At 46.3% G+C, this 27,113-nt stretch overlaps 1 protein-coding gene across 1 annotated transcript in view; it reads right to left on the bottom strand.

Moving 5' to 3' along the window:
- LOC111543621 (transmembrane protein 132B) overlaps positions 1–27,113 on the bottom strand; it is a 334,879-nt gene that overhangs the window by 221,220 nt on the left and 86,546 nt on the right. The window contains exon 3 of the mRNA XM_023213666.2: positions 22,313–22,459. Coding sequence (XP_023069434.1) covers positions 22,313–22,459 — 147 coding nt within the window. The remainder of the gene's footprint in view (positions 1–22,312; positions 22,460–27,113) is intronic.

Here is a 27,113-nt window from a genome sequence, read left to right as displayed (position 1 = left end):
TTTTTTTTTTTTTTTTTTTTTTTTTTTTGAGATGGAGTCTCGCTCAGTCACCCAGACTGGAGTGCAGTGGCGCCATCTCGGCTCACTGCAAGCTCCGCCTCCTGGGTTCATGCCATTCTCCTGCCTCAGCTTCCCAAGTAGCTGGGACTACAGGCGCCCACCACCACACCCAGCTAATTTTTTGCATTTTTAGTAGAGACGGGGTTTCACCGTGTTAGCCAGGATGGTCTCGATCTCCTGACCTCGTGATCCGCCCGCCTCGGCCTCCCAAAGTACTGGGATTACAGGCATGAGCCACCGCACCCGGCCAAGAGTGTTAGTTCTTAAGAGTTACACCTCTCCGAAATTAAATGCAGAACCGTTGCCAATCTCCAAAAACCTCCTTCCTTACAGAGTTACTGCTCAGATGGACATATCAGCTCTGATGGTATTAGATACTACCTTTGAATTCTTAAAAATACGTTTAATTCTTGGAAAGTCTCAATAAAGGGAGAAGAATGCAGTTGATACTTGTACGAGTTTAGTTTGAAAGACTACACGGAAGGTGAAAAACTACATTAGAAGCAGCCTTTGAATATCCCTTAAAGTTGCCATAAAGCACATTACAAGAGATTTTTGCAGAGAAAAATCTTCTCCCCCTTTGTTGCTTTACTTTTATTGTGGTAAAATAAACGGAACACAAAATTTACCATTGTAAAGCAAGCAAGTCAATGGCATTAAGTGCATTCACAATGCTGTGCAGTCATCACCAGCCACCTCCACAATGTTTTTGTCACCCCAAGAGGGAAACCCATGTTCATTCAGCAGCCACTCCCCCTTAGCCCTGCTCCCGGCACCCTGGGCAACCCTGCTCTGCTGTCTGTCTCTACAGATTTGCTTATTCTGGACATTTCGTATAAACGGAATCACACATCATGTGGCCCTTTACGTCTGGCTTCTTTCCCTCAGCGTCATGTTTTCAAGGTACTTCTGTGTTGTGGTATGTGTTTCTGCTTCATTCCTTTTCGTGGCTGAATAACATCCCAGTATATGGAGACACTACATTTTTCTTTATCCATACAAGCATGTGGAGAAATGGAAACCCTCTTACATCGCTGGTAGGAATGTAAAATGGTGCAGCCACTGTGAAAAACAGTTTGGCAGTTCCTCAATAAATGAAACATAGAATTACCATATGAACCAGCGATTCCACTCCTAGGCACCTACCCAAAAGAACTGGAAACAGGTGTTCAAACAAAAACTTATACAGGATTGTTTCTAGCAGCACTATGCACAATAACCACAAAGTGAAAACATCCCAAATGTCCATCCCTTTTGTTTAAAGTAGCTGCCTTGTGTTAAAGTCATGTTACATTAAGATTTCAGATCTGCCAGCATCAGAATCGTAGTCAGCCCAAGGGAATGTTCACACCATGAGCAGGTCAGGGAAAGCAGATCCAAACTTGGGAGGAGCAGGGTCACTCTGCCTCAGGCCCATGCTCCCTCCCAGGCAGCCCCTCCTGAGTGGATGGCGGGTGCAAAGACATCTGTATTGAATTTTAAATGTTATCTGAGTCTCTCTCTTTTGTAGAAGCTCATAGCCAAATCCTATAAGCTAAACAAGGGTGTGGTATGGCCCTTGAAAACTGCATCCACCAGAATTAGAGGCCTGAACACACCTGTGCTCCAGAGATGACCCTGGCTTGAGGGTCAAAAGCCACGTGACATCCAGAGAGGACACTTGTGGGTGGCAGAAGGGACTTGTGTATTCTGGGGAGATGCTTCTGAGACTTGGAGAAGATGGGCTGAAACCACACCAGCCACTTGACTATAAATAGTTCAGCCATAGGTCTATGTTCCAAGGCGGTGGACAAAAAAAGATGAAGGCAAGTGGATTAGCCTCCTGGGGCTGCCATAACAAAGTACCACCAACTGAGTGGCTTAAACCACAGACATTTATTCCCTTGAAGTTCTGGAGCCTGGAAGTTGATGAAGGTGTGGCAAGGTCTCCCCATTCTGAGAGCTGTGAGGGAGAACCTGTCCTGTGCCTCTCCCTTCGCTTCTGGTAGTTGCCGGCAATCTTTGATGTTCCTTGGTTTGTAGACGCATCACTGCCCTCTGCCTTCACGCGATATTCTGCCTATGTGCATGTCTGTGTCCAAATTCCCCCCCTTTTTAAAAGACACCAGTCGTCTTGGATTAGGTCCCACCCAACTCCAGTGTAACCTCATCTTAAATAATTACAACTCCGATGAGCCTATCTCCGAATAAGGCTGTGTGTGTGCTACAGGGGAGGAGCTACGATTCCGTAACAGGAAGAGAGCGCGGCAAACGGTGAGGCTGGGATGGACAGAGCATCCGGTGTGCTGGGCTTGTAGCTTCCACACTCACTCCCTTGAGCATCCCAAGACACCTGTGGTGCAGCCATTAGGATCCTGATTTTGACAATGAGCGTCATACAACGTGCTTATGCTCACACAGGTAGTAAGAGGCACAGCTGAGAATGCAGTTCAGGCAGTTGGGCTCCAGAGCCCAGACTCTTTCTACTTTCCACTGGAACATGACCACGCACAGGGAGAGGATGGAAGGAGGCAAAGACCACAATGCCCACCAGATGCCTCACCTCGGAACAGAAGGGAGGAAAGGATGCCTTCAAAGCTCATGGGAGACTGTTGTTAGGGAAGCAGAGGACCTCCCTGTGGGGCACCAAGGGGCAAGACGGAGAGGCAGACATCAGCACCGAGACCCTCTGACTCTACCTCTGCTCCATCGGCTCTAGCCCCACAGGCCTCCCCGCTGCCCTGTTTAGGAGAAGGCATTGTGCTCCCCTCCATTTAGCTCCTTCTGCCCCGGGGAGTTCCCTTGTCCCCTCCCTCCCATCTCTCAGACCTCCAGTCCAGCACCTCTTCACAGTGAGCTCATCTCTGACTTCCTGCCCCCAAATCAGGGATTTCCCTACACCAGCATTCTCCATTCTTATCTCCTGCTTTATTTTTCTCCCTAAGACTTTCTTCCATCTGTTAATAAATCTTTATTATTGTCTGTTTCCTCCCACTAGAATATAAACTTCATGGAGGAAAGACATTGGCCGTTTTTTTCAGTGTGGTAAATTCAACACCTATACTAGTGCCTGGCTCTTGGGAGGGCTCCGTAATACGCGCTGAATGAATACATGTTTCTAAGCAGCCCTGAGCGCTGGGGCTGGTATGTCCTTGCTTGGCGACCAGGGAGGATGCGTTTAACACCTTCCCCTGCAGAAAACTTGGGGGCCGTCCCAGCCCCGGGTGGGTAGGGCTGAGGGCTCCACGCCTTCCACACCCCAGTCTCTCTTTAATAATGGTCCCCGTGACAGAAATTCTAGGCCCTTCATGGCAACTGATCAAGGCTCTCGCCTGCCTTCTTTGGACATCAAAGGGTCAAAGGTCTGCCTTGCTTATTCACACAGACGTAATTGAGAAGAGCAACTGGGGTTTTCCAGCCAGGGACGTGAAACAGGGGGTTCGCGGCCACACATTTCAGCCCTCAGTTTCATTTTGGAAGGAACACCTTGAGCAAGATTTATCAGGGAACGAGAGACAGTGTTCACAATCTTCTCCTCCCCCGCTCCCCTTAAGAAGACACAGTCTCTACAGAGCAGAGGTGCGGAGGGTGAGGGGACACCTGAGCCCCCACCAAGGGGATTTTCCCGAGGGTTTCCCCAAATGCTTACTAAGAAAGAGTCCAGGGCTGCTTCAGGAGGCCCGGACTTCTCTCCTCGTGCACTCTGAGTTTTACATGGAAAAGAAGTTTCAGCGTGAGGAGGAGCTCTTTGCTGCTGACCCCGCTGCATCAGACCAGTGTGCGCAAGAAACACACACCACTTCAGGAGTTTACAATGAAAGGAATTCGGTGCAGGGAATTGGTTACCCAAGCGAAGGAAAACCTGAGAAGGCAGACAGGATGGTGAAAAAACACCGAGATTAGAACAGCAAGAAGTCGCGACCACCTCTAGGCTGAAAGGGCAAGGGAGAACTGGCAGTGGCCAGAGCCTGGGGACCGCTTGATAAAACCTGACACCTGACCACAGCCGGCGCCTCCTGTAGGGGTTGGAATCAGAGGTTGTGGGGAGCCCCTGCCAAGGCAGCCACTGAGGCTGGGATGGGGAGGGATGCCCCGCCTTCCCCCACCCTCCCACCCTCTAATCTCCCACTACGGCCCCCCAAGGGCCAAACCCAGATGGAAGCCAGCTGACCCTGGACAGGCCCAGGACACACACATTACAGACTGTGAATACGCAGAATGGTGCCCTATGAGACGGCCACGTCCTAATCCCCAGAACCTGTGAACACGGTGCCCTACACGGTCAAAGGGACTTTGCAGATGTGGTTAGATGAAGGCTCCTGGGCTGGGGAGATTATCTGGACTAGCAGGTAAGCCTGATGTGACCACACTGGTCCTTACTAGAGGCGGACAGGAGTGTCAGAGTCAGGGAAGGAGACGTGACCGTGGCAGCAGAGGTCAGAGTGATACAGGGCCACCCGCCAAGGAATGTGGGCAGCCCCTACAAGCGGGAAAAGGTGAAAAAACAGACCCTCCCAGAGAGCTGTCAGGAGGGAGGCAACTCTGCAATGCCTTGACTTACACCCAGCGAAATTTATTTTAGACTTCTGACTTTCAGACCTAAGAAAGAATAAATGTATGTCCTTTGAAACCACAAAGTTTTTGATCATCTGTTATGTCAGCAATAGGAAACTAATACACCCACAAATATCTCATAGTTATATTCAATTTGGAGAGCCCCCTTCCAAGGCAAAACAAAAGAGAAAGGAAAAGCGTAATGACATGGCATTACGTTGCAAACTTTAGGAAAAGGCTTCAGCATCGGCAGAGGATAGAAAACGCAAAATATCATTGTCTAGCCTTAGGGTATCGTTCTAGGGAGGGCAGTCAGCTGAGACTCGTGGCACAGAAATCCCAGATGAGCCAGAGAGTGTTTGAAAGAGGGATGACCACAGCGTCATTCCAGAAATAAAGCCATTTGGAGTTCAAGTCAGGGCACACCTCCTTCCTAAAGACTTCCAGCATTGCCCCGATGACCGCGATGTTCCACAGCCAATACCTTTACAAGCATCTGGGCAAGCTTCACTCATTCCAGTCCTTTCAAACTAATGAAGGATGTGGTGATCTTTGTGGCCAGGTCTAAACACTGTAAACCTGCAGTTATTAAAAACATTTAGAAATAAGCACACTGCAAGGACACTGGCTGTGGGGCTGACTCAGAAGTCACTGGCAGGACTCACCATGCACAGTGTGGGGCACTCAGCATTCTTAGAAGACATAAAGTGTCTGCTCCAACACCTGCTTAAAGTAAGACACAAGTGCTTCTCGTTCCCACTTTCCCTGGCCAAATTGGCATTTCACTCTGAAGTGCTTTTGTCCACTGCTTATAGACCAAATGAGTAAACTATGAAGTGTGTCTGCGGAACCCAGAATACTCCTGGGAAGGGAAAACATTCTCACACAGAAGATTAATCTGAGTGCAATCAGCGTCGACACGTATGCACCAAGCATCGCACCAACAGATACCAGATGCCGACTCCACCACAGTCGGCCCATCAAAGGGACGGACAAGCCAGTACTTGTCAGTTTTCATGCTTTTTAATGCACTGCTTGTTAAGTAAGCAAGTTGATATATCAGAAATGAAATTCTAAAAATGCTCCCAACCAGCAAAAGTAATGCTCATGAACAACCGGCCCCATCCATTGGCTAGGCAGCAAGCCATGGGCATCGCAGGCCACATTCTAACCCTCCCTCTCTCCATATATTTTTTTTTTTTTCAAGGAATTCCTTGGCCCATTCACTATTGTCTTTCAACAAAAGAATGCTTCCTCCAGGTTCCAATTTCCCAAGCTTGTGTGATTACAGTCGTTATGTTCCAATTAAAATAAAACAATAGATGTGCCTGCTGAATGCCAGAGCTGTAACCAGCCTGGCCGACCATGCAGACCTGGCTGACCGTGGCCCATGCAGACCTGGCTGACCGTGGCGTCTGCCCAACCTTGCTTTTGCTTACAGGATTCGCAAAAGTAATTCCCCAAATGGCATATACAAAATCAAGCCCCTGTCACACCCCACCAACACCCCGGGAGCATGAGAGCAGAGCACCCATGATCCATGTCCCAGGACCAGAACTGTCTCTCTAGCACAGGAAAAAGGGCATTTAAAACCACGGCCCCCGATTTCACACATGGCAAAAGCAAGACCCAGAGAAAGGAGGTGGACACTGCAGTAAAGGCACCAGAGGTTTCCAGAGCAGAATCCAGGTCTCAGAGTCCCCAGGCTTCAGACTGCAAGCCCTAAGAATCCCATGACCAATGGCTGTCCACCCACCACGAGCCTTCTGCATCGCAGATTGTATCTCAAGCCAACCAACCCCTTGTCCCACCTCACCATTCACTCACTGAGATCCCCTCTACACACCTCGGAGCACCAAGAACAAGCCAGCTGGCTGCCATCATGGCTAGCACCCCAAAGCTGCAATCCTGGAAGGCTGAGCACAGCTTCCTCCCAGCCCTGGGTATTCCTGCCTATAGGAGTAGAGTCAGGGGGAAGAAAAGCGGCCATGGCCCACAGGAAGACCTGGTTTATTTATACTGAGGACATCCACACAAAGCCATCTAGTCCTAAGCCCGTCACTCAGTACGATGTCTCGGTCCTTATCCCAGACATTCTCCCGACACTCTCACCTTCTGCCCGTGCTCAAAGCCTTCCGTAAATCCTTCCCAGGGGGCTGCTGTCTTTCCACCGAAGTACAGTTAGCCAGACCATTTGCTTCTCTGCCTGTTTACCATCATTCGGTTACATGCGGCTTTTCTCATCATGTCATCATTAACATGAAGGGGACTCCCCATTACCAAGGCAACAAGCAGAAAGGCAAGTTCCATTTCAGTTACAGCTCCTGGATGATGGCAACAGCCCTCACCTGGGCTCCCAGGCGCCCCCCTTGCTCCTCCAAGCAGATCTTTCAAAAAATGTAAAGTAGATCACATCACTTCCCTCAAAGCCCTGCAGTAGCTGCTCATCCTATGCAGAATAAAATCCAAAGTCTTTTCAGAGCCTATGAAGTCCTATAAAATTCAGCCCTTGGCACCTTGCTGACCCGGTCCCCGCTGCCCCCTCCCTCACTCCATGCCAGCTCAACCCCTAACCACACCGGGGCCGGCCACCTCAGGGATTCTGGGGAGACTGTCTCCTCCCACGTCTCTCCACGGCTCCTCCCCACACTCCTTCAAGGCTCTGCTCATCACAGAGGCCCTCCTGACTGCCCTCTCTGATGTAGAACCTCGCAGTCACTCTGTCCATTTACCTGCCTCATTTTTCTTGTTCGCTTTTATCACCACCCGACATACAATTGCATATGCCTTTCTATAGATGTAAGTTCCGGGAGACCCAGGACCAACTCACTGGTTTTGTTCCCGGCTGATTTTCCAGAACCCAAAACAGTACTCAGAAGGTGGGTGGCACTTGATAGATAGACATCTGCTGAACTGAAGCACAGGATGCCAGATGCAGAGATGACCGTCGTGAAGACCTGGCCCAAGCTCAGCTGGATCCTGTGATTTCTGTGCTGCCCAGGCCTTCAACCTACCAACCTGGCTCCACCTTCCCTGGGAGCCTTTGCAGCTGCTCTTCCCTCTGCCTAAAAAGTCCTCCCCCAGGTCACTGAGTGGCTGGCTTCTCCTCATTCCTCCCATCTCAGAGCCAACGGCATTTCCTTAGACCGGGTTTCCTGCCCACACTATCTCCAGTAGCCCCAGGCCCCTCTATCACATGACCCTGTTTTAGCTCCCTGCACATTTCACATCATTATCCACATGAGCTACCGTGAAACTGAAAGAACACATTCCTCCATATATCATAGCCTTGAGCCCGACACATCACATCCCCCCATATGCCTCCACCTCCTGGGCCCAACACAAACACATTATCATAGCCTGGAGAATCTCCAATAAGGTTACAACCGATTGTAAAAGCGCAGGAACCGATAAGAAAACTGCTAAAAGTATAACTTAAAATGTAAACCAATTGTAATGCTGTAACCAGAAGAATTCCCTTGTTTCTCTGTAACTTTATATATCCTGTTTACATCGGGGTATAAGAAGCGATCGCACGCGTTGTTCGGGGCCCTCTTGTATGTTGTGGAACGGAGGGGCCAAGTTCGAACTTGCAGTAAAGATCCTTGCCGCTTGGCTTTGACTCTGGACTCTGGTGGTCTTCTTCGGGGAATAAATGGTCTGGGCATAACAAAACTCTGATCAATGATGTGACATCTAGCTCTCCAGTGTGCCAACAGCCCTGGCCAGTGCGCTCACCTGACAACCCCACAGCTACGGTCCAATCTGTTAGGGGGTGGAAGGGAAATTTACAAGAGGGCAGGTGTGCCGAAACAAATCATCCTGCATTATTCATTCATTCAGTAATATGTTACTGAGGATATGTGTCAGGCACAGTCAGGCACAGCACAGTGCTGGGTAACAGTGATTCACTGTGGAAGGAAACACAGTCTCTTTACTCCCAAAGCTCAAGGACTCGTTGCAATTCGCATCAGAAATTAAAGTGGAGCTGCAAGAAGAATTCCAAATACATCTGTAGATACTTCACCCTTAAGGAGGGAGCATAACTCCCCACCCCTTCGGTGTGGGCTGCACGCACTGCGCCCTCCTTGCAAAGAGCACAGTGTGGAGCGGGGTGAAGCGGGGAAAAGTAACTTTACAGTGGAGAAACCTGGCAACACAACATCAAGCAGGCCATCAAGGCCGACAGTCACAAATCATGTTGGTAGCATGTACCCTGCCTGATACGATATGATGAAAATGGCACCTTACCTCTGTGGCCTACCTCCCAAAACCCTATAACCTCAGTTTAGTTAAGTTAAAAAAAAATCGGACAAGTTTCAATAAAGGGGCATTCAATACAATCCCTGACCAGTGTTCCTCAAGACAAGGACCATCTGTCAAGGTCATCTAAAACAAGGAGAGGCTGAGAAACTGTCACAGCCAAGAGCAGCCTCGGGAGACATGATGACTAAGTGTCATGTGGGATCCTGGAACAGAAAGAGGATATTAGGGCTGGACGTGGTGGCTGATGCCTGTAATCCCAGCACTTTGGGAGGCCGAGGCAGGCGGATCACGTGAGATCAGAGGTTCGAAAACGCCAGGCCAACATGGTAAAGCCCCATCTCTACAAAAAATACAAAAAAAAAAAAAATTATATATATATTTCCAGGCATGGTGGTGCATGCCTGTAGTCCCAGCGACTTAGGAGGCTGAGGCAGGAGGATTGCTTGAACCTAGGAGGCGGAGGTTGCAGTGAGCCGAGATCGTGCCACTGCGTTCCAGCCTGGGAGACAGAGTGAGACTCTCTCTCAAAACAAAAAAGAAAGAGGACATTAGGAAAAAAATAAGGAAATCTGAATAAACTATGGACTCCAGTTAATGACAACATTATCAGTAGTGGTTCATTAACTGTAACAAATACACCATATACCAATGGTAGGGAAACTGGGTATGGAGTGAATGGGAAGCTTATACGAGAAATCCCTGTAGTATATGCCCAATTTTTCTGTAAATCTATAACCATTCTGAAAAATAAAGTCTATTATTTTTAAAGGAGGAGCATGTGATAAGACAGGGGAATATCTTCAGGGATGAAGACTGCACACCCCTTCTGCAAACACCAGCAGGTTGCCTAACTAGCCACACTCAGGTGCAGGCTGCAAATTGCTCACAGTCAACACAGCATGGAACCACGTGTGCCTGTACCTATGAAAAGCAACGTAAGATGTTGGTCACATATCAAATAAAATGTCATTTCAAAAGACACAGAAGGTTTCTTCTCACCCAAAAAGAGAACAATAACTGGGCACACTAGCTTTTACCTAGATTTAAAGGCATAGTGTATGAGTTGAGCTTGGTTGAGGCAGGCTGAGTTACGTGAATACTTTCAAATCATGGAGAATTTCCTCTAGGAAACGGAGAAAAAGGAAGATGGAGGGTTGGGGGCAGAGGCAACCACTCAAAGGTTCATTTGATTGCTTTTGTAAAAGATTTGCAGCAGATCTGAGGAAGGCTTCATAATGACATATGCAATAATGATAAAATAATATGATATAATGTCATAATAATAGTGATATAATGGCAATAAATACATCAAAATAATAAACGAGTGAATAAATAAATAAATGCATAAAAAATAATGACATAAGAATAAAGCAATTTCATGGAGAGGCCCGGGTTTCTAAAAAATACCAATATAAAAGGCCAAATAAAGGGTCATTTACAGCTGAGTGCAGTGGCTTCCACCTGTAATCCTCGTACTTTGGGAGGCTGAGGCAGGAGGATCACTTGAGCTCAGCAGCTTGAGACCAGCCTGGGCAACATAGCAAGACCCTGTGTCCACAAAAATAATTGAAAAATTAGCCAGGTATGATGGTACATGCCTATAGTCCCAGCTACTTGGGAGGCTGAGGTGGATCACTGAGCCCAGAAGATAGAAGTTCAGTGAGCCATGGCCATGCCACTGCACTCCAATCTGGGTAACAGAGAGAGAACTTCTTTCTCAAGAAAAAAAAAGTAATTTCCATTAGCATCTACTTGGCTAGGTACCCTTGGTTTGTTTGTTCAACACCCCATCAGAAATCTGATGTAAAGGCTCTGGTTTGAAATCATCATGCTAGCAGACCTACGGAAAGAAAGACTCCAGTTCCCTCTGGTCCAATTTTTGCCTGTATAAGGAAATTATGAAAGTTAAATCCTACAGTAGAAATAAAATCTGCACTTGGTAACAAAGGTCATGTTGGAATCTCAACGACATTTGGAGTTTCTAAGAGAAACGATCCTCTATTTCCATTCCACAAAGGACCTACAGTGCAGGAACCTGGCAATGTGGTAATTAAGGCCCAGCTTCTCGTAATCTCGAGCAGTGTAGCTGAAATCAGGAATCTGAGGGAGCTACCAAAATCCTACCAAAGTGCTGACTTTCGGCAAAGTTTCTCTTTGGCCCCGTCCACTTCTTGTTTTTAGATTACTCTGATACTGAGAAAAGAGCGTTGGACTTAAAACATTCAACATATACTTGTTGAGAGCCTACTCTGCCAGGCACTGTTCTGGAGTCTTGAAGCATGGGTTCAAATCCCAGGTCCACCAGTCCTAGTTACATGGCTATGGGCCCTTAACATCTCTGAGCCTCAGTCTCCCCATCTGTAAGGTTGCTAAGAGTGGTACCTTCTTCGCTGGCTATTTTGATAATTAAAGGGCATAATATAGAGCATAGGACCTAGCACACAGTAGTGCTCAATAAATGTTGTATCAGGAAGGTCTGCTTCCAATAAACCCTGAAAACTCCTCCCACACTGGCATCTTTGCACAGACTGCTCAAAGAGGCCCCCAACCAGAGGCACCCTCCCATACTCTAGGATCGTCCAGCCCCACTATAAGCCTTACCTGTGCCACATCAAATTTTTGCATTTAAGAGCATTTTGCAAGATGAATATAATACAGTGTTAATATTACATACAGAATGGTTTAATAGGTCACCTTCCCAGAAATGTGTATTTCTAAACACTTTTAAACTCTTACTCATGCTTTAGGGATCAGTTTAAAAGTTACCTCCTCTGAGAAGCCTTTTTAGATTCTCTCCATACAGAACCCATTGTGTTCTCTTTGTTCCATCAAACTTGGTCTCTTGTCCTATGACTGTGGGGAGCGCTGCCTACCGGTTCAGTTCACTGTCTCAGTGTCTGACTCTTGGACTAGGGTTTCCAGCATCTCGAGCTCTGATTCTCAAAACGACTGTAACAGTCCATCCAATTGCTTTGATTTGCTGAGAAAGGCAACAGGACCACTAGGTCATGATGAAAGCTGTTTCAAGAAGACTAGACTAGCAGCTGGATGGATTAGTGGGGAAAGACCTGGTCAGAAAGACCTTGAGGTGACCACACAGACATTCCAGGAATGAGCTGTATGAACCTGCATGTCACCAGGGACATAGCCCTCAGCCAGCGAGAACCTCCTGGTCATCAGGAAGACTCAGGGGCCAAAATTAAGACTTTTCCTTTTTTTTTTTTTTACAACCACACCAGAACACCCAAGTATGCTTTTTTCTGCTCTAAATCAGCCATCTTGAGAATTAGAACTTTAGAACGTTTTAGTCATCCAAAGGCAGTCACTTGAAATCTATGAATGTATTATGGAACTGGTATCACTACTCAAAATGTATATTTAATCATGAAAATGAAAAGACAAGCCACAGAATAAAAAAAGTTACAAAACATATAATAAAAAAAGAACAACCCAACTTTAAAAATGAGCAAAAGACCCGAACAGACACCTGACCAAACAAGATATATAGATGGCAATAAGCACATGAAAAGATACTCAGCATCATGTATCACTGGGGAGCTGCAAATTTTTAAAAACAAGGATACCGCCACACCACTATGAGAATGGCTAAAATCCAAAATACTGATAACAGTAAATGTTAGCAAGGATGTGAAGACACAGGAAGTCTCATTCACTGCTGGTTGGAATGAAAAATGCTACACCCGCTTTGAAAGACGGTCTAGCAGTTTCTTACAAAACTAAACATATCCTTATCATATGATCCAGCAATTGCGCTCCGTGGCACTTATCCAAATCAGTTGAAACCGTACATCTACAGAAAAACGTGAATCTGAATGCTTATAGTAGCATTAATCATAATTGCTAAAACTTGGAAGCAACCAAGATGTCCCTCAGTAGATGAATGGATAAACTGTGGGCCATCCAGGCAACGGAATGTCATTCAGTGATAGACAGAAATGAGCTATCAAGCCAAGAAAAGGCAGCGAGGAAACTGAAATGCATGTTGTCAAGTGAAAGAAGCCAATCTGAAAAGAGTACATACTGTATGAGTCCAACTATACAACATTCTGGAAAAGACAAAACTATGGAGACAGTAAAAAGGTCAGTGGTTGCCAGGAGTTCAGGGAGAAGCAGGGAGATGATAGGTTGAGCACAGCGGGTGGTTTTAGGGTAGTGAAGATATCCTGTGTGATACTGTAATGGTGCATAAATGTCATATATTAGCAAAACCTACAACACAAGGAGTGTACCCCAATATGTAGTGTGGACTTTAGTAAGTAATAATATATCAATATTGACTAATCAAATGTAACAAATGTGCCACACTAATGCAAGATGGTAATAATAGGGGAACTGGAGGGGTAAAGGGTAATGTGGCAATTTGCTATACTTTGTTTCCACTCAATTCTATAAACCTAAAACTGCTCCCCTCAAAGAAGTCTATTACATTTTTTTAAATGTGTAATTGAAAACGCTTTGTACAAGTCAGGGTAGATTATGTTATGCTGTGGTAACAAATAACTTCAATGGCTTAAAATAACCAAGATTTAGTTCTCACTTGCACTACCTGCCCTGGACAGGCCAGCAGGGGGCACTGCAACCCTCTCCTTAACCAAGCTTGAGTCAGGCACCTCTGAGCCCTGACTTGGTCTCAAACCTATCCTCCACCACCTCCTCCCCATCCTTCAACCCCACCCCATTCCCTATCCATGCTGGAGTCACATATCCCAATTTTAGGAAGAATCTGCTAAGTCTGTTTAGAGAGAATCCCCCACCCTTGGTATCTGGCTGCCTTCGGCAAGAATCCTAAGTAGGCTTAGCAAGAATCCCCCTACCCTTGCTGTCTCCTCTTAGTAATCTGTCATCCGCCTACCCCTCATTCACCCTCCTCCCCTCCTCCTTTCCTTGGCCATAAATCCCCAGCTGTCTCCATTATACTCACAATTGAGTCTCCCTCTATACGGAGGTCTCTTTTCCACTGTTGGAGGAAGAGTCTCTGAATAAAATCTGCCTTTATTGCTTTAACTAGCGTCAGCCACTGGTTCTCCCTAACCACGGAGGGGCTCAGGCTGATGGATGGATTTTGACACAGCCTCTCTGGCATTCCACTAGGGCTGCTCTATCCTCCTCCAGACTAGAGTCTTTGCCTTAAAGAAAACAATGACTACATTTGAAAACGCACAAACCTAAAATCTTGCTAAAGTAACAACACAGTCCAAAATTAAGGCAACCAAGTAGGGAAAAACATTCGCAAACACACACAGGAAAAGTTAGTCAATGTAACCAGAAATTATGTCAATGCAAATTATGCTCATAAGAAGATAGCCATATTTCAACTATCAAATTAATTTTTTTAAGGTAATGCCCACTGTTGGCAAAGGAAGCAAGCACTGGACACACACAGCACCCTGTAAACAGGCAGGACAAGCTCACCAAAGCATCCAGAACTTAAAAACGTATCATGTATTTTGACCTGCCAGTTCATGTCTAGCTTTCCCTCCTACAGACTTATCTATAAAGATATTTGACAGACATTTTATGCTTCAAAAGAAAAAATATTTTAAAGGAATGTTTAACAAGAAAAAGATGCAACCTCATAAAAATGGCCAATAGCAACGTTTAAAAGGGGGAAAATATGAAATATGGGAAATGAATAGAATATACTGCCATAATATCAATAGAATATTATACATTAAAAATTACAGATTCATTGAAGGGCTCCACAAATCTTGAAATTGTTGGAAAAACTGTATGTGTATTTGCATTTTTCTGGGAAAAGGGTTAACCACTTTGACCAATTTTTTTAAAGGGTTTGATAATCATCATTATAATTAAATATTCAATGACATGAAAAGATGTTACTGTATATTTATTCTTTATTACTACAGAAAACAACAGCTTTCAAAGCTAAATGAGCAAGTCTAATATGCACAGAAATAACATATTTCTGTATATAGATGTGAACACATAGAATACCAATATCCTCAAAATATTAACAGTTATTACCCTTTCAATCATAGGTTTGGAGATTACTTTTATCCTCTCCATTCTACCCAACTGTATTTTCTAAATTTTCTACAATTGAACCATCTATTACTTTTGAAGTAAGAAGCCTTTTGTTATACTTATGCTGAAACTGGCCAGCAGCATAAATTCAAAGTGCTTCCCACTGGTTAGAAAAAATAAGCGGAGTGTTTTTAAATGTTTGTTTTTTCTTTTCTTCTGCAGGCCTTGGCTTTTTGAAGGGGTCAGGGAGGAGTCCTCCATTTCTAATAGGACTCTGTTGCCACTTTCTAGCATGAATAAAAACAAACAAAAACAAACCTCCCTCCCCTCTGTTAACTGTGGCTCTCCCTACAGGCAGGTGCCCTGTGCACGATGCATTTTCCTACATGGGGGAATATGATCGACATGGGATCCTGGCTTTGAACTCCTGAAGTAGCTGGTACTCAGAGATCTCCAAGTGTCCAGTGGCAAATGCGACTGTAAATCTAAGAATTGTGTATCTCAAATCCATTGCTTTCAAATCCTAAAATCATTTAAAACTAAGTATTGTTATCTTCTCCCGGGACTTAAATGAATTTTCATTCATTCATGCCTCCCAGGAATTCTCAGCCCGGGCTGCACATTAAAATCACCTGGACACTTTTCTTCAAAGGCCAATGCTTGTAGCCTGCTGGGGTAAGGGCTAGGGAATCTGCATCCGGGACTGTCTGCACTTTGTAAAGACTCCCAGGTGACTGATGGGCATCCAGGATTGGGCCGCCTCAACCTGCTTATTCAACAGGTATTCTTTACGGCCCGGACTAGTCTCCTGGGACTGCTGTTGTAAATTCTCACAGACTCGTTGGCTTAAAACAACAGAGACTTATTCTTTCACACTTCAGGCAGCCAGAGATCCGAAGTCAAGGTGTCGAAAGAAACATGCTCCCGCCAAGGGCTCCAGGGAACAATCAGTGCCCCGCCTCCCCAGCATTGCCCCGCCTCCCCAGCATTGCCCCGCCTCCCCAGCATTGACCCGCCTCCCCAGCATTGACCCGCCTCCCCAGCTTCTGGTGGCTCCCGGCGTTTCTTGGGTTCCATAGCGGTGGCTGTATCACTCGCATCCCTGCCTCTGTCACCACGTGGCCGTTTCCTCTGTGTGTCTCTTAAAACGACACCAGTCATTGGATTTAGGGTCCACTCAGCTAATCCAGGATGATCTCATCTCAAGATCCTTATAACTTAATGACCTCTGCAAAGACGCTGTTTCCAAATAAGGTCACATTCACAAGTTCTGGGGATGAGGACATGGACATACCTTTTGAGGGGCCACTCTTTGACCACCTACCTCTCCTATTTCCACATGCCAGAGGGCCTGCTGGTGCTGTGGGCACTGCTTTCAGTGAGTTTTCGGTCCTGTGGGAACGAGAAAGCTGAAAGCTGGTTGGGCAACAGCAGGAGGATGCGACCACAGCTCACAGCACAGGCACTTTGCCACGCCTTCGGAGGAGCCCAGGTGGCGGTTTAAGCATGGACTCTAAAGTCGGACTGCTTTGACCACACACCGGCTCTGCGGCCTCAGGAAATCATTTAACTGTCTCAATTTACACAACTGTTAAATGGGAATAATAATAATAACATTCCATATCCACTTCGCAGGGTTCTAATAGTTCTGATTTTTAAAATTGTATTCACCTAAAAGACATAACATAGTGCCTGGCACCTAACAAGAGCCATATGGTTTTTCAATAGATCTTTTAAATAAAATGAGAAATGGACAAACAGAATCACACAAAATTGTCCTCAAAGACATATTAACATGTTCTGTGTGTTCTGCCTTTACCTTTCAACAAAGTATTTTATAGAAGGAAAGAGACTAACACAAATGGGGTCAGGCAGGAAAAACTACTTCTACTTTGTTGAAATAGAGGCAGCTGTTATAATCATTCAACTGTCTCCTTTCTTCTTTTCTTAAACTTGAATAAGAATCCTTCAGCACAATGAAAGATTCAGGCTGGTTCATGTTTCACAAATCCATACAATGACACTTGATATGGTAACTGTCTTATGTCAACACTGTTTTTTGTTTGATGGCCAAATGTTAAGTTTCACAAAAAACAATGAATTAGTTCAGTTAATTAAAAGGACGACCTTTCCCTCTGCTCAAATGGTTATAATATTTTTCTAGACTAGGGTAGGCAAAGAAAAACTCCTGAAAGATTGGATTTTCCAGATTTTCCAGTATGGTAGCTGACATGGTTTGGCTGTGCCCTCACTCAAATCTCGTATTGAATTATTGCTCCCATATCCAAGAAAAACCCTTTTTCTGAGGAGAAAATCAAGCTGGCTGCAGAAATTTGCAAACATAATGAGGAGCCAGATGTTAATCACCACGATAATGGGAAAAATGTCTCCAGGGCATGTCACAGACCTTCCCGGCAGCCCCTCCCATCAGAGGCCCAGAAGCCCAGAGGAAAAAATTGTTTCTTTTGTGGGCCTGGCCCAGGACCCCCCTGCTCTGTGCGGCCTAGGGACTTGGTGCACTGTGTCCCAGCCACTCCAGCCATGACTAAAAGGGGCCAACGTAAAGGTTGGGTCATGGCTTCAGTGGGTGCCAGCCCCAAGCCTTAGCAGCTTACATGTGGTGTTGGGCCACATGTTAAGAACTGAGGTTTGTGAACCTCTGCCTAGATTTCAGGGGATGTATGGAAATGCCTGGATGTCCAGGCAGAGGTGTGCTGCAAGGACAGAGCCCTAATGGAGAACCTCTGCTAGGGCAGTATGGAACGGAAATGTGGGGTAGAAGCCCCCACACAGAGTCCCCACTGAGGCACTGCCTAGTGAAGCTATGAGAAGAGGGCCACTGTCCTCCAGACCCCAGAATGACAGATCCACTGACAGCTTGCACTATGTGCCTGGAAAAGCTGCAGACACTCAGCACCAGCCCATGAAAGCGGCCAGGAAGAGGGTTGTATGCTGCAAAGCCACAGAGGCAGAGTTGCCCAAGACCATGGGGCCTACCTTTTGCATCATTGTGACCTGGATGTGAGACACAGAGTCAAAGGAGATCATTTTAGAGCTTTGACTACCACACTGGATTTCAGACTTCCATGGGGCCTGTAGTTCCTTCATTTTATCCAATTTCTCCCATTTGGAATAGCTGTATTTACCACATGTCTATACTCTCATTGTATCTAGGAAGTAACTAACTTGCTTTTGATTTTACAGGCTCACAGGCAGAAGGGACTCGCCTTGTCTCAGACGAGACTTTGAACTGTGGACTTTGGAGTTAATGCCGAAATGAGTTAAGACTTTGGGAGATTGTTGGGGAGGCATGACTGGTTTTGAATTGTGAGGACATGAGATTTGGGGAGGCCCAGGGGTGGAATGATATGGTTTGGCTGTGTCCCCACTCAAATCCCATCTTGAATTGTAGCTCCCATATTTTCCACATCATGGGAGGGACCTGGTGGGAGGTAAATGAATCATGGAGGTGGGTTTTTCCCATGCTATTCTTGTGATAGTGAATAAGTCTCATGAGAACTGATGGTTTTATAAAAGGGAGTTCCCTTACACAAGCTCTCTTACTTGCCACCACGTAAGATGTGACTTTGCTCCTTATTTGCCTTCAGCCCTGATTGTGAGGCCTCCCCAGCCATGTGGAACTATGAGTCAGTGAAACCTCTTTCCTTTATAAATTATCCAGTCTTGGGTATGTCTTCATTAGCAATGTGAGAACAGACTAATACAGTACCCTTCACAATGAACATCTGGATTGGATCTTGACTTTACCTTGAGTTGGGTTACAGCAACGTGGGTGTGCCTGTTTTTTTGAAGAAATCTATTTTAGGGCTGTTGCTTGCCTATCCTCTGAGCTTTTCTCTGCCTCTACTCGAATTTTTAGGTAAGAATGGGCTCTGTCTTGTGGTTTCTGACCACATAAAAAGTTGCAGTTTATTTTCTCTGAGGTTTGGGTCCCAACAGCCAGACAAGAATCATTCAAAGAACAACCTCATCTCAACCTACCTGGCTGCACGTGGCTTCCATGCAAAGAGTCCATCATCCAGCTTTCATTTCCCTTGGTTCAGTGTTATCTGTTCTGAACACTTTCAAATTTGCTTTTTTTTTCTAATCTCCTCTCTCCTCTTTTGGCAACACCACTCTTTATCTTGTGGATTTCATCTTTATTACTCACATTTCCTCACAATGAGTGTTCGTTAAAATATTTTAAATTAAGATCTTTACTGCCTTTCTAACCGAGCACGTCGGGTCTTCCCATACAACACATTTCTAATTCTTATCACAGAATTTCAGGCAGTTTGTACATTATATTCTATCAGAAACTCTATTCCACTCAAGGTTGTCACAATTCAGAGATTACAGCTTTCTGCAGGGCGTTTTCTTGGGGACATATTCATATATTCACTTTGTTAGCCGGCAAGCACAGTCCACAAGCCTGTACTTCACACCTCATTTGATATTACAATTCAACAAAAAATGGGATAAAAAGAAGCAATTATTTATTTAGATGATGGAATGGGTTTTACGAGATTAGGTAAGCATAGATTGTCATGCCAAAGTGACAATCCCTGCCCTTCTTAGGGTGCAAGGGAGGTCAGATACGAAATGTGGAGAAAGAGAAGGAGAAAGAGGACACCCTTTTTCCTTTATGAGACGGTGCGAGAGTGTCTCATAATTATGTAACTCTGCTTATATAACTACTTTACTTTTTTCCCCTTAAACTTTTTTTTTTTTTATCTTTTCTAAAGAGAATACAAAACTGATTCTCACAGAACCAAAAAGTGATAACCATGGCCCAGGCTGCTCTTCAATTTAAAACATTACCACTTGGTCAGTCAAATATATCAACAAAATTAATGTCCTAAGCATAGACCATGGATATCACCATTATGTACCCAGACAGTGATTTCTGAGGGCAGGGAGCCAGAAAATCCCATTTGGACTCACAACAGCAGGAGGCATGAGGCTAAGGTAACTGGGGTGGCGCCCACTCCAGCTCCTGTCCCCGTCAGCACCCGCTGCCCGCCTACGATCCTCCCCTATTCTCCGCCCAAGCTCTCCCATTAGGGCTGGTCAAAATCCCTGGTTCAGGGCTGGCTACAGTGATTGGTTCAGGGTGGGTGCACAATCTAAGTTATGCCAAACAGAGTCAATGGTGACCAGCCCTGGGACTTGTGCCTGGCCTATCTGGGGACAGCAGCTTTCTCCCTGAAGTGACCGAGTTAGCAGATGTTTGCTGGGAGCTGCTGGCAGTCATCTTGCCTCCAGGAGGGAAGGGCCTGTCTGAGAAAAAGCCAAACCAGGGAGACAGGTTGCTAAGGATACTGCTTGAGCACCTGACTCTACGTTCCTGGTACCAGGCCACCCCCGAACTTCTCCACCTGCAGGGACATAAAGCCACCTGATAAGCCCAGCAACCAACAGTAAGTCTGCCACTGGGAATACAAACACACAGGGCCCCCAGGCAAAGTAGAGAACCAAGCTACAACCTTTGACAGAAGTCAACTTCAAAGAGTGTGGCAAACACTGTGAGCCAACCACCCAGCAGGCACCCATTCTCCCATCCTCCTGGCAACAGAGACCATTCCCACTACAAAGCCTGGAAATAATACCAGATACTCATTTTCCAAGGGTACCCTGCCTCTTGGGCAAAAGCGTGGAACCCACTGCGTATTGATAAGATCTAAAGGGAAGACTTCCATGGATATTGTTGGAAAGGTTTTCTTCTCTGGTAAAAAGGGACACATAAGGAGAAACCCCCCCACACACACACATCCCTTTCCAGTCTTTAGATATCTCTGGGTGAGTCTGTGATGCCTGGAGGAGCTGCAGCCATCTTGTGACCATGAGGAACCCAAGCTGGAGAGTGACAGTCAGGGCACTGGGTCCACTGGAGTGGGAAGACAGAAAACACCCAGGAGACACCGTTGTGCTGCTGGATTCACCATCCATGGCACCATCTACCTCTCAATTTCTTTCATGTGAGATGATGAAACCCCTGCTGCAGTAGCCACTTTTAGGTAAATATCCTATTACTTGCAACTGAAAGCACCTAAGCAAATGTAAAAATCCTAGGCTCCCTAGAAACTTTAACAACCCGGAATTTAGGAGTGTCTGGCAGGCAGATACAAATTTGCAGGGAAACCACGGGTCAAGCGGAGTTGTGGGCTGAAAACTCTGTCGATAAATGTAGAGAATGATGACTGGTAAGTCGAGTTTAGAGTAAGAGGCACCCAGTGCCTCTTGGTCAGTGATTCCTAATAGAAGGCTTTGGAGCACTCTGTCTGAGTCACTTCTCTCCCTCTGAAAGAGATCTTCAAAAGCCAGCAGAAGAGATTTCTAGCTGAGGTTGGCTGGGGTCACCCAAGAAGAGACAGCACTTGCCAGCAACTCATTGGAAAAGACCCTCTATTTCTCATGCTCCCCTCTGCCCAGGCCCTCATTCATTCACAGAAGGCCTCCCCCATTCCTAACACTGCAGGCCTCGAAGAGTTTAAAGACTAGGGAAGAAAGAGAACTGGTTGTGACAATATATGGTGATAAGTAACAGACTCGGAAGGGGCTCATGTGCTAAGCTGAGGAGTCTGAGCCCCCTCCCAGGAGAAGTAGGAGCCAGAGGTTTTAAAGCAGGAGGCCACATGTCCAGCAAAACTTGTTAGCCCTCCCAGTGAAGCAATCTCATAGAAGACTGGTGTTTAATGAAACAAGAAGGAAATAGAGGCAATGGGACTGTGTAGGGAAGGCGGTTGCAACACAGGTGAGCTCTTTCTACCTGCCAGGTGTCCTGATATGAGGTGACACGTGATCACCTCTCTCTGGGTCCCAGATGAGTTCAGCCCTGTAAAGCCCAAGGTTAGTGTCTGAATGGGAGAAGACAGGCTGCCTTCCAGCAATGCCAAGTTCATGCAAATTAAGATTCTGAGGCCATGTGCCAATTCCCAAGTGTGATATCAGCAAAATGACTATATTTAAGCACTAAGGGACAAATGCCCAGTAGCTAAAGCTACCCTCGGTTTACTCATTACTAAGTATATTTTCCCCTTGCCTCTTAAATCACTTTTATTTCCCCCATTTCCTTCTTCAACTCTTCGCTGCAAACAATAACAATAGTAATAATAAAGATGAAAATTTAAAATGCGGCTACCAAACTCGACGCTGTGACAGATGGGAACTCTGGTGATTTTTGAGACTGCCGACCTAATTAGGTCATTTATGTGTGAAGAGCATCAAGGATAGAAGCCTCAATACCGTGGCACGTCGGTATTGAGCTCCAGTAATGGAGCCATTCAGAAGCGGCACGGCTCAGCTACACCGATGAGCGCACAGGAAACCATTGCCCATTAAATGCAGAGGCATCGCTTTATCCACACGCGCATTATTTTGCTATCAGCTCTGGCTGCCACTCCCCTCCTCCCCGCTGCCGAGGTGCTTTGGGGATCTCCACACTTACCTGCTCTGCGTGTCCGGGCGATGGCCCATGCAGGTGAGGGTGGCCGACGTCTGAGTGCTGCCATTATCAATTTCCTCCTGGACTGCCCATTGGTCCTCACTGCTGACTCTCACTGCCATTATCTTCACACCTGCTGCCGCCTTAATTCTGTGGGGTGGGAAAACAATGATACTATATATAATCAAACCATTTTAGTTTGAAACGGGTAGTAAAATATGGCACTAGAGCAGATCACCGGGAAAGTATGTGTGACGTCGCCCCGTTCCTCTGGGAGACGTGGGGAAGAGTGGTGGCAAGTGACTTTCCTTTCAAAACGAAGTGTCTTGTAACTTTTACAAGTGCCTGGAAGTAGGAGCCCCAGCTTTTGCCATGTGCGTTAATTTTCTGTTTAATCAGTGTGCTGGGAACCAGATCACTTGCTGCTCCAGGGACCCCAGCAAGATGCAAATGAGACAGATGCCTCAAGGCAGGAGAGATGGATCTGCAAGGCCTGTTCTTCACCTGGAGATGGAGAAGCGTCTTTAAGATGCGGGGTGGGCTGTACAAGGCCAGAAGATTGCACAGCCCAGGGGATGGAAGAGGAGGCCATTGCACTGGGCACTCTGGGAGCAGGAATGGACAGGAGCACCCAGTCCTCAGGTGTTTGAAGAACAAACGTGGCATTCAGGCAGGATAACGGGACCAGGTGCTGCCTGGCACAATGTTCACAGAACACAGTTCCACCAGGAAGAATCAAAGACCCAAGTGTGTTGCCATTGAGAAAAGGCCAAGGAGAGTTCACAGTCTGGGTTTCTTTCTTTTTGTACACTGCTCCTGAAATGATCCTCACGTAGCTACTAACCAGAAAACGCGTCCTCGATAACAGTGGGGAGTCCATGGACAACATCCATGTTCTCCCAGGGCAACCTGGGGGCTTGGCCCAATGCTGTGTATGCATCTGGAGGGTCAAGGATGAAGGCAGGCTGTGGGGTGCCCACTGCTATCACAGGTATCACCACAAGGGCCTGCTGGGACTTCTGGGGATGTGAACTAATGCTGTGAACTAATGCTGCAGAGGTCAGTGCATGCTGGGCTGGGAAGGTGACCAGCTCCCTTCTGCTTCCCAGAAGCCTGTGGACCCACAAGAAAGGCCCCAGTGAGACCCTGGGCACCCTCTCCCATGAACGAAAAAGGGATACCAAAGGCAGCCAAATATTATATGGAGGAGTCAGAGGAGTGTCAGCAAAGACAGGTGCATGAAGCCAGACATCGCAGCACCACCAAGAAATGATTGATGGGAAGCAAAGATTCCCTCCAAGATTAATTAATCAAATCCACACATAGCCGCAGGTCTAGGACACTATTTAAAACCAAGTGAATGAAAGCAAAAAGACAACCTACAGAATGGGAGAAAATATATGCAAACTGTCTATCTGATAAGAGCCTAGCATTCAGCGTATATAAAGTACTCCTACAAAATCACAACAAAAGCAAATAACATAATGAAAACCTCGGCAAAGGTCTTGACTAGATCTTTCTCCGAAGTTATATAATTGGCCAATAAACACATGAAAATATCCTCAACAACATCATTAGTCATCAGGGAAATGCAAATCAAAACCACAATGACATACCAATTCATACCCATTGGGATGGCTACAATAAAAAAGACAGATACTAAGTGCTGGTGAGGATGTAGAGAAATTGGAACCCTCATACACTGCTCTTGGGAACGTAAAATGGTACAACCACTGTGGAAAACAGTTTTCCAGTTTCTCCAAAAGTTAAACATAGGATTACCATATGGCCTAGCAATTCCACTCCTAGGTATATACCTAAATGAATTGAAAACAGGCACTCAAACAAACACTTGTAGACTCATGTTCACAGCAGCACTGTGGGCAATACCGAAAAGACTGAAACAACTCCATGCCCATCTACGATGGACAGATAAATAAAATGTGGTCTATCCATATGATGGAATATTATTCAGCCATAAAAAGAGATGAAGTTCTGACACGTGCTATGCGATGAACCTCGATAACGTGATGCTGAGTGAAAGAAGCCAGACACAAAAGGCCACATAGTAAATGACCGCATTCAGATGAAACATACAGAAAGTAAATCCTTAGACAGAAAGCAGACTGGTGGTTTCCAGGGACTGGGGAAAAGTGAGGCTGGGGGAAATGGGGAGTAGCTGCCTACCTAATGGGTACCCAGTTTCCTTCTGGGATGACGACAGTGTTTTGGAAGTAAACAAAGATGGTGGTCCAACAGCACTGTGAATGTATTAAATGCCAGTGAAATGGCTAATTTTGTGTGATGTAAATTCTACCTCAATACAAAAAAGAAAACGGGGGGAAAAAATCCACAGGTGAAAAATGACCCCTCCCAGGAATGACTGAAACTTTAAAAAAAATAGAATGTATCAAAATCAAATCAAGGCCGGGCGTGGTGGCTCACACCTGTAATCCCAGCACTTTGGGAGGCCGAGGCGGGTGGATCACGAGGTCAGGAGATCGAGACCATCCTGGCTAACACGGTGAAACCCCATCTCTACTAAAAATACAAAAAATTAGCCAGGTGTGGTGGCGCGCACCTGTAGTCCCAGCTACTCAGGAGGCTGAGGCAGGAGAATGGCGTGAACCCGGGAGGCGGAGCTTGCAGTGAGCCAAGATCGCACCACTGCACTCCAGCCTGGGAGACACAGTGAGACTCTGTCTCAAAAAAATAAATAAATAAAAATAAAAAATCAAATCAAAACACCTGTGAGGCCCAAGGAAGGCAGCCTCTCATGGCAGAATTCAAGCAGGAGAGAGATTCTCAAACCTGAGGAAAGCCCCAACTTTACCCCCCACTGTAAGGAACCTGAGGGTAGAATGAGGGGGCTCAAATGTCTGCACATCTCATTGAAGAAAATGAAATGTTTCTGCCTGCCTTTCTCCCCTTCCTGTAGGTCTTTACACAGCCTCTAAGACATCCTTCTGCTTGCTCCTGCACACGCCAAAAAGTCACTGCAATGCCTGCAATTCCCGGAGACTCAGACGCCATGCCTTGCCTTGACTTGATCGTTCTTCTGCTGAATTCTGGGGTCCAAATCTGCTCCTTACAAAGCTTTCTTTCTTGCCGTCATGATGTTCCAGGAATTAATTTATGCAAACCACAAATAGAGGCATCCTGTTCTGTCCCTACCCCCAGCCATCCCATCTTGTTGCCAAAGGGGCAACTGCAGAGAATGTTCCAGAGTCGTATCTAGAGAAACAGAGTCCCTTCCGCTGTCCACACACCGCCTCCTTCCTATCGGTACTTTCTACCATAATAGCTTTTCTCACTCTCCCACAGAGTTCTTTCACCAAGCAGCCGTGCGGCCAGGCCTGTCACCATTGTCCTCAACGCCCAGATGAACAAATCAGACCCTCCCACCCGATAGCACATGACCGGCTGAAGGTCACTGGCAGAGCCAGGATTCGAAACCAGATCCCCTCACTCCAAATCCCACTCCTTTCTCTCATGCACCGGTCCATTAACAGAAGATTTCTTTTATGACCCACATTGCATCATTTATTGCCTGACAAATGCCTCAACAGTTAAGTCTGGAGACAATAATGTCTCACATTTTAGCTCCTTAATTGAGCCCTCACTGCAGGCCCCTCTCCCTTCAGTCTTGGGGATACAACACGTAGTCACTCAAGGATCTTCTGTGAGATTTTTGTTCCTTCTTTTATTCTGACCCAGAACTAAGACACAGGTCCCCTCTTCCTCAGGGACTTCTTCACTCATCAGCTCTGAGCTGATTCGTGGGATTCCGTGCACAGTGCTTCTTCCACTGGGCTTCTGGCTCTGGTTTGTCCTGACAGAGACTCTCACGGTGGGCCAACTCTTCCTCAGAGTCTGAGAAGCAGAGGGTCCGGTGCGGGCAGACAGTCCAAGTCTTCCACAGAGCATTTCCTAGCATGGGGGGTGCCCTGGCAGGGGCTGAGGAAACACAGTGCTTGCCATTAATTTGTACTCACTGGTCCTTAACAGGTCCAGGGGACCCAAGGAAGGCAGGGAGGCAGGACTTGGGAAAAGTTGACCGTTGCCTGATAAGAGTGTCTTTGTTTACCTGGGGCCTTGCTTGGGTGAGCTCCCCCAGTTGGCAGCACTCTGTGCCTGTTGTTGAACATCAGCTCTTGGAGAAGCGAATGTCGTCCACATGACTCCACTGGGAAAGGTCTACTGGGAGCTTGCCCCTAGACCTCTACTGGATCCTACTCTATGCACCTCTTCTCTTGGCTGAACTTAGTTTGTATCCTTTCACTAGAATAAACAATATTTATAAGTACAACAGCTTTTCTGAGTTCTTTGAGTCCTTCTAGAAAATTATTGAACCTCAGGGTGGTCTTGGGGACCCTCCAGACTGGCAGATGGCATCAGAAGTGAGGGTGGTCTTGAGACCTTCCCAGCTTTTCAGTGGGCGGGTCAAGTCTTTCACTGTCTGCCATGGGCGGGGGCTGGAGAAGGAAGCGTGCAGTTAGAACTCATGCCATCAAGGCTGTGAAATTTTTTTTTTTTTATTATACTTTAAGTTCTAGGGTACATGTGCATAATGTGCAGGTTTGTTACATATGTATACATATGCCATGTTGGTGTGCTGCACCCATCAACTCGTCAGCACCCATCAATTCATCATTTATATCAGGTATAACTCCCCAATGCAATCCCTCCCCCCTCCCCCCTCCCCATGATAGGCCCCAGTGTGTGATGTTCCCCTTCCCGAGTCCAAGTGAGCTCATTGTTCAGTTCCCACCTATGAGTGAGAACATGCGGTGTTTGGTTTTCT

This window comes from Piliocolobus tephrosceles, chromosome 10, assembly GCF_002776525.5.
Source record: "Piliocolobus tephrosceles isolate RC106 chromosome 10, ASM277652v3, whole genome shotgun sequence".
In the NCBI taxonomy this organism is placed as follows: Eukaryota; Metazoa; Chordata; class Mammalia; order Primates; family Cercopithecidae; genus Piliocolobus; species Piliocolobus tephrosceles.
Note: the sequence above shows the minus strand (reverse complement) of the source record. Positions and strands in the feature narration are given on the sequence as shown.